Source organism: Salvelinus fontinalis, chromosome 14 (genome assembly GCF_029448725.1).
Source record: "Salvelinus fontinalis isolate EN_2023a chromosome 14, ASM2944872v1, whole genome shotgun sequence".
In the NCBI taxonomy this organism is placed as follows: Eukaryota; Metazoa; Chordata; class Actinopteri; order Salmoniformes; family Salmonidae; genus Salvelinus; species Salvelinus fontinalis.
In genome coordinates, this window is record NC_074678.1 from 10,068,554 (window position 1) to 10,091,262 (window position 22,709).

General features: G+C 43.6%; 1 protein-coding gene across 1 annotated transcript; it reads right to left on the minus strand.

The window, feature by feature from the left end:
* Positions 1-187: 187 nt before the first annotated feature.
* On the minus strand, positions 188-22,703 carry scly (selenocysteine lyase). The gene is made up of 13 exons (XM_055943925.1): positions 22,572-22,703; positions 21,597-21,844; positions 21,244-21,353; positions 20,240-20,340; positions 19,894-20,089; positions 19,467-19,594; positions 16,478-16,630; positions 16,099-16,205; positions 15,878-15,914; positions 13,219-13,302; positions 12,440-12,542; positions 2,405-2,480; positions 188-1,750 (listed from the first exon to the last, which is right to left on the minus strand). The coding sequence occupies exons 2-13, from the start codon at positions 21,839-21,841 to the stop codon at positions 1,582-1,584; spliced, it is 1,509 nt and encodes a 502-aa protein (XP_055799900.1). The 5' UTR covers positions 21,842-21,844; positions 22,572-22,703; the 3' UTR covers positions 188-1,581.
* Between the last annotated feature and the right edge of the window lie 6 nt (positions 22,704-22,709).

The window sequence follows — 22,709 nt, forward strand, 5'->3', positions numbered from 1 at the left end:
CTTTGCTTCTACACCTGCATTGCTTCTACACCTGCTTTGCTTCTACACCTGCTTTGCTTCTACACCTGCTTTGCTTCTACACCTGCTTTGCTTCTACACCTGCTTTGCTTCTACACCTTCTACACCTGCATTGCTTGCTGTTTGGGGATTTAGGCTGGGTTTCTGTACAGCACTATGTGACAACAGCTGATGTAAGAAGGGCTTTATAAATACATTTGATGATACATCAGACGACTAGCGTTATTTAAAAACATTTATCTCGGAGCGGTGGGGAGTGAACAGACAACTGTGTATATATCCATCAGATCAAATTGTATTTTTCACACGCTCCAAATACAACCTTACATTGAAATACTTAATTAGAAGCCCTTTAAAATCAACAATAGAGTTAAGAAAATATTTACTAAATAAACTAAAGTAAAAATAAAAATGTAAAGTAACACAAAAATAACAAGGCTATATACAGGGGGTTAGTCGAGTACAGGTTACAGGTTAGTCGAGTTAATTTGTACATGTAGGCAGGGGTAAAGTGACTATGCATAAACAGCAGTGTAAATAGTCCAGGTGTGTCACGATCGTGTTGACATGAACGAGAGGACCAAGGCGCAACATGATTTGAATACATCTTCTTTATTATAACGACGAAGATGATCACAAAACACTTAAACAACACACGATCGTGAAACTTCAAACGCAAGTGCACACACAAACTACTTACGTCGACATATACATACACATAAACAATGACCCACAAACAGCTAAAGCCTATGGCAGCCTTAAATATGGCTCCCAATTAGAGACAACCGAAATCAGCTGTCTCTAATTGAGAACCCATTCCGGCCACCATAGACTTTCCTAGACAACTACACCCAACATAGACACAGCTAGACACATACACTCAACACAAAACCATAAACTACAACCAACACCCCCCTCTACCATATAATACCCCAAAATACACACATACCCCATGTCACACCCTGACCTAACTAAAATAATAAATAAAACAAATAATACTAAGGCCAGGGCGTGACAAGGTGGCCATTTGATAACAGCCATCATGGGATTTAGACAGCCGATTAGATAATACACACATTCAAATAGCATCCCTCCATAATAAAACAATGAACGTGATGTAGAAGTTGATACACCAATGCTTTATTAGCGGGAAGCATTTTTTACAAACCATCTCCAACTTTAAACAGCTGATATGCTGTATTCACATGAAGTTTCTGTTAACTCCCCTGATTAAGTATTAACCAGCGAAGCGGACGACGGACAGCAAGCACAATAAAGCCATCCGTCTATTTCACATCATTCCAGTCAGTTTAAATACGTTTTTCCCGTCGTTTAAACACTGGAAACATTTTCTCCTGAATTAAACTAATAAAAAGCACAACAAGATATACATTAGGTCTACACACATGGTGTATGCTACAAACAAATAACAAACGTACACTCTCATTACAGAAGTGATAAGATATTGGTTTAAAAGATTAACTGTTTGCAACAACACAGTATGTCACAGTACTATCAGGTGTATATTCTGTAGATCAATCAGTCAACCAATAAGTCAAACAATCAATCGACGTTGATCAGTTGAGTCCCTCCAAGCCTCTCGACAGCATTCTTCAGATCCTCCACCACCAGGCCTACCTCAGCCCTGCTGGTGCCTCTCCCCACACTCAGCCTCAGGGCATTAGCTGCCACCTCCTCAGGGATGCCACAGCTCAGCAGGATATGGGAGGGCCTGAGGGACAAACAGAGTGAAAACTAACAGTGACAACATAACAATATGGTTCCACTAAACAAGGTGATTTATTTTGTTGTCTGTATATATACACAGTGTATAAACAGTATATACAGTGTGTGTGTGTGTGTATATATATATATATATATATATATATATAGTAACGGTCTTAAGTTTGGGTGAGGGCAGTTATTGTGACTGTAGGTCTATGATGTAGCTAGTTACTGTAGCTCTATGATATACAGTATCTAGTAACTGTAGGTCTATAATATACAGTATCTAGTAACTGTAGGCCAATGTGGTATCTAGTAACTGTAGGTCTATGATATACAGTATCTAGTAACTGTAGGTCTATGATATACAGTATCTAATAACTGTAGGCCAATGTGGTATCTAGTAACTGTAGCTCTATGATATACAGTATCTAGTAACTGTAGGTCTATGATATACAGTGTCTAATAACTGTAGGCCAATGTGGTATCTAGTAACTGTAGGTCTATGATATACAGTATCTAGTAACTGTAGGTCTATGATATAGCTAGTAACTGTAGGTCTATGATGTAGCTAGTAGCTGTAGGTCTATGATATACAGTATCTAGTAACTGTAGGTCTATAATATACAGTATCTAGTAACTGTAGGTGTCAGGTCCTTACCTGTCTCCTCTGTGTGAATGGCATGCAGCCCCAACACTGGCCAGCAGTCTTCTACAGCTGGACAATACCTTCCTCCCTACAGTACAGGGGACAGAATAGACATGAACACCTTCCTCCCTACAGTACAGTACAGGGGACATAATAGACATGAACACCTTCCTCCCTACAGTACAGGGGACAGAATAGACATGAACACCTTCCTCCCTACAGTACAGTACAGGGGACATAATAGACATGAACACCTTCCTCCCTACAGTACAGGGAACAGAATAGACATGAACACCTTCCTCCCTACAGTACAGTACAGGGGACATAATAGACATGAACACCTTCCTCCCTACAGTACAGGGGACAGAATAGACATGAACACCTTCCTCCCTACAGTACAGGGGACAGAATAGACATGAACACCTTCCTCCCTACAGTACAGGGGACAGCATAGACATGAACACCTTCCTCCCTACAGTACAGGGGACAGAATAGACATGAACACCTTCCTCCCTACAGTACAGGGGACAGAATAGACATGAACACCTTCTTCCCTACAGTACAGTACAGGGGACAGAATAGACATGAACACCTTCCTCCCTACAGTACAGTACAGGGGACAGAATAGACATGAACACCTTCCTCCCTACAGTACAGGGGACAGAATAGACATGAACACCTTCCTCCCTACAGTACAGTACAGGGGACAGAATAGACATGAACACCTTCCTCCCTACAGTACAGTACAGGGGACAGAATAGACATGAACACCTTCCTCCCTACAGTACAGTACAGGGGACAGAATAGACATGAACACCTTCCTCCCTACAGTACAGGGGACAGAATAGACATGAACACCTTCCTCCCTACAGTACAGGGGACAGAATAGACATGAACACCTTCCTCCCTACAGTACAGGGGACAGAATAGACATGAACACCTTCCTCCCTACAGTACAGTACAGGGGACAGAATAGACATGAACACCTTCCTCCCTACAGTACAGGGGACAGAATAGACATGAACACCTTCCTCCCTACAGTACAGGGGACAGAATAGACATGAACACCTTCCTCCCTACAGTACAGGGGACAGAATAGACATGTACACCTTCCTCCCTACAGTACAGTACAGGGGACAGAATAGACATGAACAACTTCCTCCCTACAGTACAGGGGACAGAATAGACATGAACACCTTCCTCCCTACAGTACAGGGGACAGAATAGACATGAACACCTTCCTCCCTACAGTACAGTACAGGGGACAGAATAGACATGAACACCTTCCTCCCTACAGTACAGTACAGGGGACAGAATAGACATGAACACCTTCCTCCCTACAGCACAGTACAGGGGACAGAATAGACATGAACACCTTCCTCCCTACAGTACAGTACAGGGGACAGAATAGACATGAACACCTTCCTCCCTACAGTACAGGGGACAGAATAGATATGAACACCTTCCTCCCCACAGTACAGGGGACAGAATAGACATGAACACCTTCCTCCCTACAGTACAGTACAGGGGACAGAATAGACATGAACACCTTCCTCCCTACAGTACAGTACAGGGGACAGAATAGATATGAACACCTTCCTCCCTACAGTACAGGGGACAGAATAGACATGAACACCTTCCTCCCTACAGTACAGGGGACAGAATAGACATGAACACCTTCCTCCCTACAGTACAGTACAGGGGACAGAATAGACATGAACACCTTCCTCCCTACAGTACAGTACAGGGGACAGAATAGACATGAACACCTTCCTCCCTACAGTACAGTACAGGGGACAGAATAGACATGAACACCTTCCTCCCTACAGTACAGTACAGGGGACAGAATAGACATGAACACCTTCCTCCCTACAGTACAGTACAGGGGACAGAATAGACATGAACACCTTCCTCCCTACAGTACAGTACAGGGGACAGAATAGACATGAACACCTTCCTCCCTACAGTACAGGGGACAGAATAGACATGAACACCTTCCTCCCTACAGTACAGGGGACAGAATAGACATGAACACCTTCCTCCCTACAGTACAGGGGACAGAATAGACATGAACACCTTCCTCCCTACAGTACAGGGAACAGAATAGACATGAACACCTTCCTCCCTACAGTACAGGGGACAGAATAGACATGAACACCTTCCTCCCTACAGTACAGGGGACAGAATAGACATGAACACCTTCCTCCCTACAGTACAGTACAGGGGACAGAATAGACATGAACACCTTCCTCCCTACAGTACAGTACAGGGGACAGAATAGACATGAACACCTTCCTCCCTACAGTACAGGGGACAGAATAGACATGAACACCTTCCTCCCTACAGTACAGGGGACATAATAGACATGAACACCTTCCTCCCTACAGTACAGGGAACAGAAAAGACATGAACACCTTCCTCCCTACAGTACAGGGGACAGAATAGACATGAACACCTTCCTCCCTACAGTACAGTACAGGGGACAGAATAGACATGAACACCTTCCTCCCTACAGTACTGTACATGGGACAGAATAGACATGAACACCTTCCTCCCTACAGTACAGGGGACAGAATAGACATGAACACCTTCCTCCCTACAGTACAGTACAGGGGACAGAATAGACATGAACACCTTCCTCCCTACAGTACAGTACAGGGGACAGAATAGACATGAACACCTTCCTCCCTACAGTACAGTACAGGGGACAGAATAGACATGAACACCTTCCTCCCTACAGTACAGTACAGGGGACAGAATAGACATGAACACCTTCCTCCCTACAGTACAGTACAGGGGACAGAATAGATATGAACACCTTCCTCCCTACAGTACAGGGGACAGAATAGACATGAACACCTTCCTCCCTACAGTACAGGGGACAGAATAGACATGAACACCTTCCTCCCTACAGTACAGTACAGGGGACAGAATAGATATAAACACCTTCCTCCCTACAGTACAGGGGACAGAATAGACATGAACACCTTCCTCCCTACAGTACAGTACAGGGGACAGAATAGACATGAACACCTTCCTCCCTACAGTACAGTACAGGGGACAGAATAGATATGAACACCTTCCTCCCTACAGTACAGGGGACAGAATAGACATGAACACCTTCCTCCCTACAGTACAGGGAACAGAATAGACATGAACACCTTCCTCCCTACAGTACAGTACAGGGGACAGAATAGATATAAACACCTTCCTCCCTACAGTACAGGGGACAGAATAGACATGAACACCTTCCTCCCTACAGTACAGGGGACAGAATAGACATGAACACCTTCCTCCCTACAGTACAGTACAGGGGACAGAATAGACATGAACACCTTCCTCCCTACAGTACAGGGGACAGAATAGACATGAACACCTTCCTCCCTACAGTACAGGGGACAGAATAGTCATGAACACCTTCCTCCCTACAGTACAGGGGACAGAATAGACATGAACACCTTCCTCCCTACAGTACAGGGGACAGAATAGACATGAACACCTTCCTCCCTACAGTACAGGGGACAGAATAGACATGAACACCTTCCTCCCTACAGTACAGGGGACAGAATAGACATGAACACCTTCCTCCCTACAGTACAGTACAGGGGACAGAATAGACATGAACACCTTCCTCCCTACAGCACAGGGGACAGAATAGACATGAACACCTTCCTCCCTACAGTACAGGGGACAAAATAGACATGAACACCTTCCTCCCTACAGTACAGTACAGGGGACAGAATAGACATGAACACCTTCCTCCCTACAGTACAGGGGACAGAATAGACATGAACACCTTCCTCCCTACAGTACAGTACAGGGGACAGAATAGACATGAACACCTTCCTCCCTACAGTACAGGGGACAGAATAGACATGAACACCTTCCTCCCTACAGTACAGGGGACAGAATAGACATGTACACCTTCCTCCCTACAGTACAGGGGACAGAATAGACATGAACACCTTCCTCCCTGCAGTACAGTACAGGGGACAGAATAGACATGAACACCTTCCTCCCTACAGTACAGGGGACAGAATAGACATGAACACCTTCCTCCCTACAGTACAGGGGACAGAATAGATATGAACACCTTCCTCCCTACAGTACAGTACAGGGGACAGAATAGACATGAACACCTTCCTCCCTACAGTACAGTACAGGGGACAGAATAGACATGAACACCTTCCTCCCTACAGTACAGGGGACAGAATAGACATGAACACCTTCCTCCCTACAGTACAGGGGACAGAATAGACATGAACACCTTCCTCCCTACAGCACAGGGGACAGAATAGACATGAACACCTTCCTCCCTACAGTACAGTACAGGGGACAGAATAGACATGAACACCTTCCTCCCTACAGTACAGTACAGGGGACAGAATAGACATGAACACCTTCCTCCCTACAGTACAGGGGACAGAATAGACATGAACACCTTCCTCCCTACAGTACAGTACAGGGGACAGAATAGACATGAACACCTTCCTCCCTACAGTACAGGGGACAGAATAGACATGAACACCTTCCTCCCTACAGTACAGGGGACAGAATAGTCATGAACACCTTCCTCCCTACAGTACAGGGGACAGAATAGACATGAACACCTTCCTCCCTACAGTACAGGGGACAGAATAGACATGAACACCTTCCTCCCTGCAGTACAGTACAGGGGACAGAATAGACATGAACACCTTCCTCCCTACAGTACAGGGGACAGAATAGACATGAACACCTTCCTCCCTACAGTACAGGGGACAGAATAGACATGAACACCTTCCTCCCTACAGTACAGTACAGGGGACAGAAAAGACATGAACACCTTCCTCCCTACAGCACAGGGGACAGAATAGACATGAACACCTTCCTCCCTACAGTACAGGGGACAAAATAGACATGAACACCTTCCTCCCTACAGTACAGTACAGGGGACAGAATAGACATGAACACCTTCCTCCCTACAGTACAGGGGACAGAATAGACATGAACACCTTCCTCCCTACAGTACAGGGGACAGAATAGACATGAACACCTTCCTCCCTACAGTACAGGGGACAGAATAGACATGAACACCTTCCTCCCTACAGTACAGTACAGGGGACAGAATAGACATGAACACCTTCCTCCCTACAGTACAGTACAGGGGACAGAATAGACATGAACACCTTCCTCCCTACAGTACAGTACAGGGGACAGAATAGACATGAACACCTTCCTCCCTACAGTACAGGGAACAGAATAGATATGAACACCTTCCTCCCTACAGTACAGTACAGGGGACAGAATAGACATGAACACCTTCCTCCCTACAGTACAGGGGACAGAATAGACATGAACACCTTCCTCCCTACAGTACAGGGGACAGAATAGACATGAACACCTTCCTCCCTACAGTACAGGGGACAGAATAGACATGAACACCTTCCTCCCTACAGTACAGTACAGGGGACAGAATAGACATGAACACCTTCCTCCCTACAGTACAGGGGACAGAATAGACATGAACACCTTCCTCCCTACAGTACAGGGGACAGAATAGACATGAACACCTTCCTCCCTACAGTACAGTACAGGGGACAGAATAGACATGAACACCTTCCTCCCTACAGTACAGGGGACAGAATAGACATGAACACCTTCCTCCCTACAGTACAGGGGACAGAATAGACATGAACACCTTCCTCCCTACAGTACAGGGGACAGAATAGACATGAACACCTTCCTCCCTACAGTACAGTACAGGGGACAGAATAGACATGAACACCTTCCTCCCTACAGTACAGTACAGGGGACAGAATAGACATGAACACCTTCCTCCCTACAGTACAGTACAGGGGACAGAATAGACATGAACACCTTCCTCCCTACAGTACAGGGGACAGAATAGACATGAACACCTTCCTCCCTACAGTACAGTACAGGGGACAGAATAGACATGAACACCTTCCTCCCTACAGTACAGGGGACAGAATAGACATGAACACCTTCCTCCCTACAGTACAGGGGACAGAATAGACATGAACACCTTCCTCCCTACAGTACAGGGGACAGAATAGACATGAACACCTTCCTCCCTACAGTACAGTACAGGGGACAGAATAGACATGAACACCTTCCTCCCTACAGTACAGGGGACAGAATAGACATGAATCATTAACAGCCACCGTAGTTTATAAATAGCCACAGCAACGTAGGTTGTGACCTCGCGGCGATGTAGAGTTAGAGATACTGTACAGGAGGGGTTCTTAACCTTTTTCTACCTGGAACCCAATGAGAAATTCACTGTTTTCCTGGGAACCAATGAGAAATTCACTGTTTTCCTGGGAACCAATGAGAAAATCACTGTTTTCCTGGAACCCAATGAGAAATTCACTGTTTTCCTGGGAACCAATGAGAAATTCACTGTTTTTCTGGAACCCAGTGAGAAATTCACTGTTTTCCTGGAACCCAAGCTCATGAAAACATGGCCCGTTTCGACTGAGAACACATTCTTGCTGTAACTGAGAACACATTCTCAGTTACAGCAACGACCTGGGGGATAGTTACAGGGGAGAGGAGGGGGGACAACGACCTGGGGAAATAGTTACAGGGGAGAGGAGGAGGGACTACGACCTGGGGAATAGTTACAGGGGAGAGGAGGGGGGACAACGACCTGGGGAATAGTTACAGGGGAGAGGAGGGGGGACAACGACCTGGGGAATAGTTACAGGGGAGAGGAGGGGGGACAACGACCTGGGGAAATAGTTACAGGGGAGAGTAGGAGGGACAACGACCTGGGGAAATAGTTACAGGGGAGAGGAGGGGGGACAACGACCTGGGGAATAGTTACAGGGGAGAGGAGGGGGGACAACGACCTGGGGAATAGTTACAGGGGAGAGGAGGGTGGACTACGACCTGGGGAATAGTTACAGGGGAGAGGAGGGTGGACTACGACCTGGGGAATAGTTACAGGGGAGAGGAGGGTGGACTACGACCTGGGGAATAGTTACAGGGGAGAGGAGGGGGGACAACGACCTGGGGAATAGTTACAGGGGAGAGGAGGGTGGACTACGACCTAGGGAATAGTTACAGGGGAGAGGAGGGGGGACTACGACCTGGGGAATAGTTACAGGGGAGAGGAGGGTGGACTACGACCTGGGGAATAGTTACAGGGGAGAGGAGGGTGGACTACGACCTGGGGAATAGTTACAGGGGAGAGGAGGGGGGCCAACGACCTGGGGAATAGTTACAGGGGAGAGGAGGGGGGCCAACGACCTGGGGAATAGTTACAGGGGAGAGGGGGGACAATGACCTGGGGTATAGGTACAGGGGAGAGAAGGAATGCATTTCAATTAACAGGTGTGCCTTGTTAAAAGTTAATTTGTGGAAATAATTTCCTTCTTAATGCGTTTCAGCCAATCAGTTATGTCGTGACAAGGTAGGGGTGGTATACAGAAAATAGACCTATTTGGTAAAAGACTAAGTCCATATTAAATGGCAAGAACAGCTCAAATAAGCAAAGAGAAATGACAGTCCATCGTTACTTTAAGACATGAAGGTCAGTCAATGCAGAACATTTCAAGAACTGTGAAAGTTTCTTCAAATGCAGTCGCAAAAACCATCAAGCTCTATGATGGAACTGGCTCTCATGAGGACCACCGCAGGAAAGGAAGACCCAGAGTTACCTCTGCTGCAGAGGATAAGTTCATTAGAGATACCAACCTCAGATTGCAGCCAAAATAAATGCTTCACAGAGTTCAAGTAACAGACACATCTCAACATCAACTGTTCAGAGGAGACTGCGTGAATCAGGCCTTCATGGTCAAATTGCTGCAAAGAAACCACTACTAAAGGACACCAATAAAAATAAGATACTTGCTTGGTCCAAGAAACATGAGCAATGGACATTAGACCGGTGGACATCTGTCCTTAGTCTGATGAGTCCAAATTGGAGATTTTTGGATCCAACCGATGTGTCTTTGTGAAACGCAGAGTAGGTGAACGGATGATCTCCGCACGTGTGGTTCCCACCGTGAAGCATGGAGGAGGTGGTGTGATGGTGTGGGGGTGCTTTGCTGGTGACACTGTCAGTGATTTATTTAGAATTTAAGGCACACTTAACCAGCATGGCTACCACAGCATTCTGCAGCGATATGCCATTCCATCTGGTTTGGCTTAGTTGGACTATCAATTGTTTTTCAAGAGGACAATGACCGAACACACCTCCAGGCTGTGTAAGGGCTATTTGACCAAGAAGGAGAGCGATGGAGTGCTGCATCAGATGACCTGGCCTCCACAATCCCCTGACCTCAACCCAATTGAGATGGTTTGGGATGAGTTGGACCGCAGAGTGAAGAAAAAGCAGCCAACAGGTTTTTATAAATTGCTAATATATAAAAAATTATAAACTGAAATAACATTGACATAAGTATTCATACCCTTTACTCAGTACTTTGTTGAAGCACCTTTGGCAGAGATTACAGCCTCCAGTCTTCTTGGGTATGACGCTACAAGCTTGGCACACTTGTATTTGGGGAGTTTCTCCTATTCTTCTCTGCAGATCCTCTCAAGTTCTTTTAGGTTGGAAGAGGAGCGTTGCTGCACAGCTATTTTCAGGTCTCTCCAGAAATGTTCAATCGGGTTCAAGTCAGGGCTCTGGCTGGTACACTCAAACACATTCAGAGACTTGTCCCGAAGCCACTCCTGCGTTGTCTTGCCTGTGTGCTTAGAGTCATTGTCCTGTTGGAAGGTGAACCTTCGCTCCAGTCTGAGGTCCTAAGCGCTCTGGAGCAGGTTTTCATCAAGGATCTCTGTACTTTGCTCCGTTCATCTTTGCCTCGATCCTGATTAGTATCCCAGTCCCTGCCGCTGAAAAACACCCCCACAGCATGCTGCTGCCACCACCGTGCTTCATCGTAGGGATGGTGCCAGGTTTCATCCAGATGTAATGCTTGGCATTCAGGCCATAGAGTTCAATCTTGGTTTCATCAGACCAGACAATCTTGTTTCTCATTGGCCTGAGAGTCTTTAGGTGAATTTTGGCAAACTCCAAGTGGGCTGTCATGTGCCTTTTACTGAGGAGTGGCTTCCGTCTGACCACTCTTCCATAAAGTCCTGATTGGAGTGCTGCAGAGATGGTTGTCCTTCTGCAAGGTTCTCCCATCTCCACAGAGGAACTCTGGAGCTCTGTCAGAGTGACCATCTGGTTCTTGGTCTCCTCCCTGACCAAGGACCTTCTCCCCCGATTGCTCAGTTTGGTCGGGCGGCCAGCTCCAGGAAGAGTCTTGGTGGTTCCGAACTTCCTCCATTTAAGAATGATGGAGGCCACTGTGTTCTTGGGGACCTTCAATGCTGCTGACATTTTTTGGTATCCATCCCCAGATCTGTGACTTAACACAATCCAGTCTTGGAACTCTACGGACAATTTCTTAGACCTCATTGGTTTTTGCTCTGATATGCACTGTCAACTGTGGGACCTTATATAGACAGATGCGCCTTTCCAATCAATTGAATTTACCACAGGTGGAATTCAATCAAGTTGTAGAAACATCCCAAGGATGGTCAACGGAAACAGGATGTACCTGAGCTCAATTTCGAGTCTCATAGCAAAGGGCCTGACTACTTGTGTGAATATTGAAGTGAATTTTTTTTTTGTGTGTGAGTAGATTGCTGAGGATTTGTATTTAATCCATTTTAGAATAATGCTGTAATGTAACAAAATCAACGGTTCTGAAAACCTTCCCAAGGCACTGTGTATATATATATAATTATTTTGACTCATATGTTGCAACCCACCATTTAACATTCCCGCAACCCAACCCATACTTAAAGAAAGGCTGTTGTACAGAGTGGCAGATTGACGGAGACAAATCCCACAGCAGGAAGGGTAGAGACAGGGGAGACGTCAGTATGACTCTACAGATCAATTCAGAGTCCACATCCACAGAGCTGTGATAGTCCACTAGTAAATATGTAATAATAGGCCAACGTAGTTTCATTGGCTGTTATTGAGTGGCCGAAGTAGGTCACAAATTACTGCGTAGCTCAATAGCACATTTTACTCACCCTGTAGTCCAGGACCCAGAATGGACACGTTACAGGTGTTGGGGAGGGTCTCGGAGTCAGGGAAATGACTGTTGAAATGGATCCTCTCTCTCCCGAAGACCGCCTGGCAACACACAACAGCAAAGACTTTTTGGACATAGAATAGTTATAGGACATGTACTATACTGTACATTTGACTTCTTCACTCACGAAACTGTAAAACATGGCAACAATCTTCAGGAAAACAAATGTTGGTTTGTCACGTTCTGACCTTTATTTTCCTCTGTTTTGTCTTTGTTTTAGTGTGGTCAGGGCGTGAGTTGGGTGGGTTATCTATATGTTGTGTTTCTATGTTGGGTTTGTTGTTTGGCCTAATGGTTCTCAATCAGAGGCAGGTGTTTGTCATTGTCTCTGATTGGGAACCATATTTAGGTAGCCAGTTTTGTGTTGGGTTTTGTGGGTGGTTGTCTTCTGTCTTTGTGTTCATTACACCAGATAGGACTGTTTCGGTTAGATTGACTTTTGTTATTTTGTATTTGTGTTCAGTTGTTTATTATTAAAACATGGACACTAACTACGCTGAGTCTTGGTCCGATCCCTGCTACACCTCCTCTTCAGACGAAGAGGAGGAAATCTGCCGTTACATGGTTCTACATTGAAACTACTGAACAAATCTCCAGAAACCGTGACACTGTGTCAACACAGGGTATAAATATATTCTGAAATCCAACAAAAAAAACATTGATGCTTGTGATAGTCTATGACGGATGGATCAGCAGACTGACGTTCTGTTACTGTACCTCTAGTTGTTTCTCCAGGTAGTCCCTTGTATCCAGCATATGAGTCTCATACTCAGTCAGGTTAGAGTTCACCAGCTCTGCTGCCTAGTAGAGAGACAAATCTTTAGTTCACCAGCTCTGCTGCCTAGTACAGACAATACGTTAGTTCACCTGCTCTGCTGCCTAGTACAGACAATAAGTTAGTTCACCAGCTCTGCTGCCTAGTACAGACAATAAGTTAGTTCACCTGCTCTGCTGCCTAGTACAGACAATAAGTTAGTTCACCAGCTCTGCTGCCTAGTACAGACAATAAGTTAGTTCACCTGCTCTGCTGCCTAGTAAAGACAATAAGTTAGTTCACCAGCTCTGCTGCCTAGTACAGACAATAAGTTAGTTCACCTGCTCTGCTGCCTAGTTGAGACAATAAGTTAGTTCACCTGCTCTGCTGCCTAGTACAGACAATAAGTTAGTTCACCAGCTCTGCTAGGCAGCAGAGCTGGTGAACTAACTTATTGTCTGTACTAGGCAGCAGAGCAGGTGAACTAACTTATTGTCTCAACTAGGCAGCAATAAGTTAGTTCACCTGCTCTGCTGCCTAGTACAGACAATACGTTAGTTCACCTGCTCTGCTACCTAGTACAGCCAATAAGTTAGTTCACCTGCTCTGCTGCCTAGTACAGACAATAAGTTAGTTCACCAGTTCTGCTGCCTAGGTGAGACAATAAGTTAGTTCACCAGTTCTGCTGCCTAGTACAGACAATAAGTTAGTTCACCAGCTCTGCTGCCTAGTACAGACAATAAGTTAGTTCACCAGTTCTGCTGCCTAGGTGAGACAATAAGTTAGTTCACCAGCTCTGATGCCTAGTAGACACAACTCTTTAGTTCAGCTCCAGGCTCTGCATCATCACGTCATATAGACACCATGAATATGGTTTGCTTTAACAATACTTATATACAGTGCCTTGCAAAATAATTCATCCCCCTTGGCGTTTTTCCTATTTTGTTGCATTACAACCTGTAATTTAAATGTATTTTTATTTGGATTTCATGTAATGAACATACACAAAATAGTTCAAAATGGTGAAGTGAAAAAAAATTACTTGTTTCAAAGAAATGTGAAAATAAACACAAATTCAAAAGTGGTACGTGCATATGTATTCACCCCCATTGCTATGAAGCCCCTAAATAACATCTGATGCAACCAATTACCTTCAGAAGTCACATAATTAATAAAGTCCACCTGTGTGCAATCTAAGTGTCACATGATCTGTCAAATGATCTCAGTATATATACGCCTGTTCTGAAAGGGCCTGGAGTCTGCAACACCACCAAGCAAGTAGCACCATGAAGACCAAGGAGCTCTCCAAACAGGTCAGGGACAAAGTTGTGGAGAAGTACAGATCAGGATTGGGTTATAAAAAAATATCCAAAACTTTGAACATCCCACGGAGCACCATTAAATTCATTATTAAATATGGAAAGATTATGGCACCACAACAAACCTGCCAAGAGAGGGCCGCCCACCAAAACTCAAGGACCAGACAAGGAGGGCATTCATCAGAGAGGCAACAAAGAGACCAAAGATAACCCTGAAGGAGCTGCAAAGCTCGACAGCGGATATTGGAGTATCTGTTTATAGGAACAGTTTAAGCCGTACTCTCCTCAGAGCTGGGCTTTTTGGAAGAGTGGCCTGAAAAAAAGCAAACACGTTTGGTCAAAAGCAAACACGTTTCGCCAAAAGGCATGTGGGAGACTCCCCAAACATATGGAAGAAGGTACTCTGGTCAGATGAGACTAAAAGTGAGCTTTTTGGCCGTCAAGGAAAACACTATGTCTGGCACAAACCCAACAGCTCTCATCACCCCAAGAACACCATCCACAATGAAGCATGGTGGCGGCAGCATCATGCTGCGGGGATGTTTTTCATCGGCAGGGACTGGGAACCTGGTCAGAATTGAAGGAATGATGGATGGCGCTAAATACAGGGAAATTCTTGATGGAAACCTGTTTCAGTCTTCAGAGATTTGAGACTGGGACGGTGGTTCACCTTCCAGCAGGACAATGAACCTAACCATACTGCTAAAGCAACACTCGAGTGGTTTAAGGGGAAACGTTTAAATGTCTTGGAATGGCCTAGTCAAAGCCCAGACCTAAATCCAATTGAGAATCTGTGGTATGACTTAAAGATTGCTGTACACCGGCGGAACCCATCCAACTTGAAGGAGCTGGAGCAGTTTTCACTTGAAGAATGGGCAAAATCCCAGTGGCTTAGATGTGCCAAGCTTATAGAGACATACCCCAAGAGACTTGCAGCTATAATTGCTACAAAAGGTGGCTCTGCAAAGTATTGACTTGGGGGGGTGAATAGTTATGCACGCTCAAGTTTTCAGATTTTTTGTCTTATTTCTTGTTTGTTTCACAATTGTTTCATACTTCAAAGTGGTAGGCATGTTATGTAACTCAACTGATACAACCCCCCCCCCAAAAAAATCTATTATAATTCCAGATTGTAAGGCAACAAAATAGGAACAATTCCAAGGGGGGTGAATACTTTTCCAAGCCACTGTAACTGTATTTGGCCACCAGTTTTAGCAAAAGGCATATATACGGTAGGAGTAAGGGTCATAACGTTTTGTTAGACAAATGGGCTAATTAATACTGTAATGATTCAAGACTGTACCTTTCCAAGGCCAGCGATCATTGGTGTGTTCTCAGTGCTAAAACAAACATGAAAATAACAGTGATTTTACTTTATTACTTGTAAAATCTTCATTTGTTGTTCATTATAGGGTGTTTTATACAGTACCAGTCAAAAGTTTTGAAACACCTACTCATTCAAGGTTTTTTTTTTTTTTTTTACTATTTTCTACATTGTAGTAGACATAATTACTTGAACGATACCCTGGTCTGAAGTTCCTCTCCTGTCCCCCTCCAAACAACATGGGGTAGAGTGGTGTGATTGTTCCTGGGCCGTTCACATACAACGCACCAATCCTCGGTGCATAGAACTGGAAACCACAGTGACGAAATAGAAAACTTCTCAGAACTCAATATAAGAACTCATCTTCCCAGAATACAATAAAAGATAATCACAGTATCCATGGGTAAATCTAAATTGTATTTCCTTGATTCCTTGCATATTGACTCCTTCTCAAAATGCATTGGATGAAAAGATCTTAGGTTTCTCCCCTCTACTCCAATACCCGTTAAGAAAAACATGAGGAATCAAGGAAACACATTTCAGATTTGCCTAAAGTCCAGAAGAGTCCTGACCCCTGACCTTGTGTCCTACAATGGTGAGGTAATCCACTCCCAGGTCACGGGCGTCGACCCGCACCTTGCCTATGGCCTGGGCCGCGTCAGTGTGCAGCAGGATTCTATGTTGACGCTGTCTGTTGACAAATCTGATCCTCTGACAGAGCTCTCTGATTGGCTGTCAGGTAAAACACAAGGTAGTGAAGTAATAATGCTGTTATTAATATCTCTGATTAAGACACACTACATAACCAAAAGTATGTGGACGCCTGCTCATCCAACGTCTCATTCCAAAAGCATGAATATGGAATTGGTCTCCATTTTGCTGCTACAACAGTCTACACTTCTCGGGAAAGCTTTCCACTAGATGTTGGAACACTGCTGCAGGGATTTGCTTCCATTCAGCCACAAGAGCATTAGTGAGGTCGGGCACTGATGTTGGGCGATTAGGCCTGGCTCGCAGTCTGAGTTCTAATTCATCCCAATAGGGGTTGAGGTCAGGGCTCTGTGCAGGCCAGTCAAGTTCTTCCACATCGATCTCGACAAACCATCGATGTATGGACATCGCTTTATGCACGGGGGCACCGTCATGCTGAAACAGGAAAGGGCCTTCCCCAAACTGTTGCCTCACAGTTTGGGGAAGACAGAATTGACAGAATTGTCTACAATATCATTGTATGCTGTAGTGTTAACGTTTCCCTTCACTAGAACTAAGGGGCCTAGCCCGAACCATGAAAAACAGCTCCACACCATTATTCATCCTCCACTAAACTTTATACAGTTGGCACTATGCATTGGGGCAGGTAGCATTCTTCTGGCAGCCGTCAAACCCAGATTCATCCGTCATGAAGCTCATGAAGCTCCCGATGAACAGTTCCTGTGCTGACGCTGCTTCCAGATGTAGTTTGTAACTTGGTAGTGAGTGCTGCAACCGAGGACAGACCATTTATGCACTTCAGTGGTTCTGTGAGCTCGTGTGGCCTACCACTTCACGACTGAGCCGTTGTTGCTCCAAGATGTTTCCACTTCACAATAACTGCACTCACAGTTGGCTTTAGCAGGGCAGAAATTTGATGAACTGACTTGTTGGAAAGGTGGCATCCTATGACAGTGCCACGTTGATAGTCTATTAGGATTGCATGGCTGTGTGCTTGATTTTATACACCTGTCAGCAACAAGTGTGGCTGAACTAACCGAATCTATTAATTTGAAGGGATGTCCACATACTTTTGTAATTATAGTGTATGTTAGTAATATACACTGAGTGTTAAAAAAAAATGGAAAACCTGCTCTTTCCATAACAGACCAGGTCAATCCAGGTGAAAGCTATGATCCCTTATTGCAGAGATTATTAAACATTTTCAGCATGGGACCCAAATTAGAAATTCTGTGTTTTTCTTGGGACACAAGCTTAGGAAAATATGTAACTATACATAAATATCAGTACATTTCATTGCCCTTATGCCTAAAACAAATGCAATATAGACAGACACAAATAACAATGAAAATAAATATTTATATAAATATCTATTCATGTTTATTTCCCCCCTGTGTACAAGACCAGGGGATTGTTTGAAAGAGAAACTCACATCTACTATTATGAGAGAGAGTACTCCATTATTTCTGCTAATCAACACCTGTTATAAAATGACAACAATGTCTCGCTAGCTGACTTACTTATCCACTGTCGAAGCAGTTTCCTGAAGCATTCTGCCCTGTTCTGACAGAACTCCCTGGGTTTACCGTCATGCTGTGGATGTTTTGGTCAGGACGTGTCGTTTTATTCATTTTTTCGTTTTGAGAACCTCATTACTAAGCACTTCCCAGCACAAAACGCATTGTAGGAAGGTGTTATTCATGTTTTGTACATTCAGTCTATGTTAGTAATATACAGTATGTTAGTAATATCTATTAGTAATATACAGTATGATAGTAATATCTGTTAGTAATATACAGTAGGTTAGTAATATCTGTTAGTAATATACAGTATGATAGTAATATATGTTAGTAATATACAGTATGACAGTAAAATCTGTTAGTAATATCTGTTAGTAATATACAGTATGATAGTATTATCTGTTAGTAATATACAGTATGATAGTAATATATGTTAGTAATATACAGTATGATAGTAATATACAGTATGATAGTAATATCTGTTAGTAATATACAGTATGATAGTAATATATGTTAGTAATATACAGTATGATAGTAATATACAGTATGATAGTAATATACAGTATGATAGTAATATACAGTATGATAGTAATATATGTTAGTAATATACAGTAGGTTAGTAATATCTGTTAGTAATATACAGTAGGTTAGTAATATACAGTATGTTAGTAATATACAGTAGGTTAGTAATATCTGTTAGTAATATACAGTAGGTTAGTAATATCTGTTAGTAATATACAGTAGGTTAGTAATATCTGTTAGTAATATACAGTATGTTAGTAATATCTGTTAGTAATATACAGTATGTTAGTAATATCTGTTAGTAATATATAGTATGTTAGTAATTTCTGTAGTAATATACAGTATGATAGTAATATCTATTAGTAATATACAGTAGGTTAGTAATATACAGTATGTTAGTAATATCTGTAGTAATATACAGTATGTTAGTAATATACAGTATGTTAGTAATATCTGTTAGTAATATACAGTATGATAGTAATATCTGTAGTAATATACAGTATGTTAGTAATATCTGTAGTAATATACAGTATGTTAGTAATATACAGTATGTTAGTAATATCTGTAGTAATATACAGTATGTTAGTAATATACAGTATGTTAGTAATATCTGTAGTAATATACAGTATGTTAGTAATATACAGTATGTTAGTAATATCTGTTAGTTATATACAGTATGTTAGTAATATTTAGGATCTGTGGACAGGTGTGTGTGGTGTGTGTGTGTGTGTGTGTGTGTTAGGGCCATGCAGGTGTGAAAAACGAGGCCATGCTGCCCGTACGTCTGTCCTCCCGTGTGTGCGTGTGCCCCTCACCATTAGGACTCCTGTCTCGTTGTTCGCCATCATGATAGAGATGAGACAGGTGGAGGAGCGGACAGCAGCCAACACATCCTCCACCTCCACCCTCCCCGTCACCTTGGAAACCGCCACTGACGTCACGTCTAAGACAATAACACAGATAGCCCTACGTCAAGTCATTGACTATTAAAGGACAATATTTGGTGTATTTATCACACAAATATAAACTATCCTTATTACAGTATAATGATTTATGTATGTACAGTACTGAGTTACTAAAGTTCTCGTTCTCGTTACACTTAAGTGTTATATGTTAATAAAAAATATATATGATTGATCATCATCATCTTCATCATCATCTCAACATCATTCTCCTCCTCATCATCGTCATAATTTAGCATACAGTAAATAAATCTAAATCCAGAACAGTGTTAAACCCTACCGGCCGTGGCGTCCTTCAGCAGGTGTTCAGCGGTCAGTCGGACAGAGTCATGCTCTACGTTAGAGACGAGGATATGAGGTAGAGGCCAGGCTGAGGTACCGCTGTTCTCATGGCGATGTCTCTCCCCTCTCTGCTCTGCTGTCCTGCAGCTCTCTCTGTAGGCCTCCAGGGCACTGTGGAACACCAGGTTATTGGCCTGAAGAGAACAGAGGAAAGTAAATATCGCTGGCAATTAAACCCTAGAGCCTTTACCAATGGTGTGTTATATCGCTGATAGAGCACGCACCAATCACATTGGGGATGCCATGTTGTGTTCACGTACAGTATACCAAGACTATCATTCTACCTCAGTCCCACCAGAGGTGAAGATGATGTCCTCTGCTTTTCCCCCCACCATTCTAGCCACATTCTCTCTCGCCTGGGTAACGATCTTCTTCGCTTTCACACCTGGAACAAGGAAGAAAAGACAAAATTCAAAAAACACACATAACTAAAGACGTTAATAACATCAGTGGAGATGACCCAAGATAGTCCACAACTAAAGAGATTAATATAATCAGTGGAGATGACCCAAGATAGTCCACAACTAAAGAGATTAATAACATCAGTGGAGATGACCCAAGATAGTCCACAACTAAAGAGATTAATAACATCAGTGGAGATGACCCAAGATAGTCCACAACTAAAGAGATTAATAACATCAGTGGAGATGACCCAAGATAGTCCACAACTAAAGAGATTAATAAAATCAGTGGAGATGACCCAAGATAGTCCACAACTAAAGAGATTAATAACATCAGTGGAGATGACCCAAGATAGTCCACAACTAAAGAGATTAATAAAATCAGTGGAGATGACCCAAGATAGTCCACAACTAAAGAGATTAATAAAATCAGTGGGGATAATCCAAGATAGTCCACAACTAAAGAGATTAATATAATCAGTGGAGATGACCCAAGATAGTCCACAACTAAAGAGATTAGTAAAATCAGAGGGGATGACCCAAGATAGTCCACAACTAAAGAGATTAATAAAATCAGTGGGGATGATCCAAGATAGTCCACAACTAAAGAGATTAATATAATCAGTGGGGATGACCCAAGATAGTCCACAACTAAAGAGATTAATATAATCAGTGGGGATGACCCAAGATAGACAAAACAGAACATACAAAACATACTTCCAAGGTTGGTACTGACCCCTCACCTGGTACTGACCCCTCACCTGGTGCCAACCCCTCACCTGGTACTAACCCCTCACCTGGTGCCGACCCCTCACCTGGTACTAACACCTCACCTGGTACTAACACCTCACCTGGTACTAACCCCTCACCTGGTACTAACCCCTCACCTGGTGTGTAGGTACTACTGGGGTTTCCCCAGGCGTCGTGCAGGGCTTCAGTAACAGCCTGGATCACCTGTGGCTCCAGTGGGGTGGTGGCGTTATAGTCCATGTAGATCCTGTATTATACAGAGAGGTAGTACATTAACCATTAGTAAGAGGTGGGAGAAGACAGGATGTGCCATGAAATAGGCCTATTAATACATGAATATGTCTACAGGAAGGAAATCCTGTGGAGTCGTTCGAAGCTAATTTGAATACAATAGGATAAGAGCATGAGGAACCACAGGAACTCAATGGGTTGCCGTGGTCTCCCATCAACCCCCATGTATACATCTGTGACAAACAGTGATAACACTTACTTGTCCTCATCCATGTCTGGAATATACGTGTGTATATGACCATCAAATGGAAGATCGGAGTGTGTATGCCCATTGGCACCACCTGTGTCTGAATGATGTGAGCGTGCGTGGTGGTCATCCAATGAAGTGACTGTATGGCCATCAGATGCAGCTGAATGGTGAGAGAGTGGACGACTGTCTACTGAGTGGTGACTGTGGTCCCTCGGGTTCCTTGTGCCGGAGCTGGCCTTCGCTGGTTCAGACATTACCTTACGGAAAAGCAAAGCCTAGGTTTTTACCAAGGTTTATAGGACTTTACATTAAGTGCCCCCCCCCCCCCCCCCCCAAAAAAAAAATACCTTCAGGTAAAGTGTGTAACATAATGTTATGTCATTCTATAGGGTTGGGGTCGTCCTATATATTTTTTATTTTACCTTTTTTTTAACCGGGTAGGCAAGTTGAGAACAAGTTCTCATTTACAATTGCGACCTGGCCAAGATCAAGCAAAACAGTTCGACACGAACAACAACACAGCGTTACACAAATGGGATACAAGTCCTATTTATATAGGGCAACGGTCCTATAGGTCGAGGCTGGGTTTGTAAACAAACTCATGAAGCTAAAAACGTCAGTCTGTTAGCCACCTGTTATCTACTATGTCACCGACAGTCAGATACATTCTAACGTGTCATGCCTAGCTAACTAGCTAATATGTAGACTTTCCATTGAAACACGTGCAATGACCTAGCTAGCTCCAAAGAAAGCTAACTAACCGTCGCATTTCTTAAAATTAACCCAATAGACAATGAAATGTCCCTTTTTTTAAATGCATCATTCGTTGAGTGACATAACTTGCGCTAATACGTGGCTGTAGAACAAGCTAAAAGCTTGCTAAGCTAGCTAACGTTATTTACTGTGGCTGGCTGGCTATGTTGGTATAAAAACAAAGATATGTTTATTTCATCAATTTGAACGTCACTGTAGTTAGCTAAATACCTTGGCTAGATAGGCAAAGGAGGATGAGACTGAAGTAGATATCTCTACTGTCAACGACTCCCAACGTCGAAGCTTCTTCCCAACCAGGAAATGCCAGGTTGACGGCTCAGTAATTAACCCGTTCCTTCCTTGTTTAGT

What these genes read in the sequence shown, in the direction of transcription:
- scly (XM_055943925.1), bottom strand. Translation starts at nt 21,841, where the DNA reads ATGTCTGAACCAGCGAAGGCCAGCTCCGGCACAAGGAACCCGAGGGAC. An exon ending in TCACCATTGTAGGACACAAG is followed by an intron (nt 16,206 to 16,477) that starts GTCAGGGGTCAG and finishes TGTGGTTTCCAG; the next exon opens with TTCTATGCACCGAGGATTGG. An exon ending in TCTGGGTCCTGGACTACAGG is followed by an intron (nt 2,481 to 12,439) that starts GTGAGTAAAATG and finishes CCTGTACTGTAG; the next exon opens with GGAGGAAGGTATTGTCCAGC.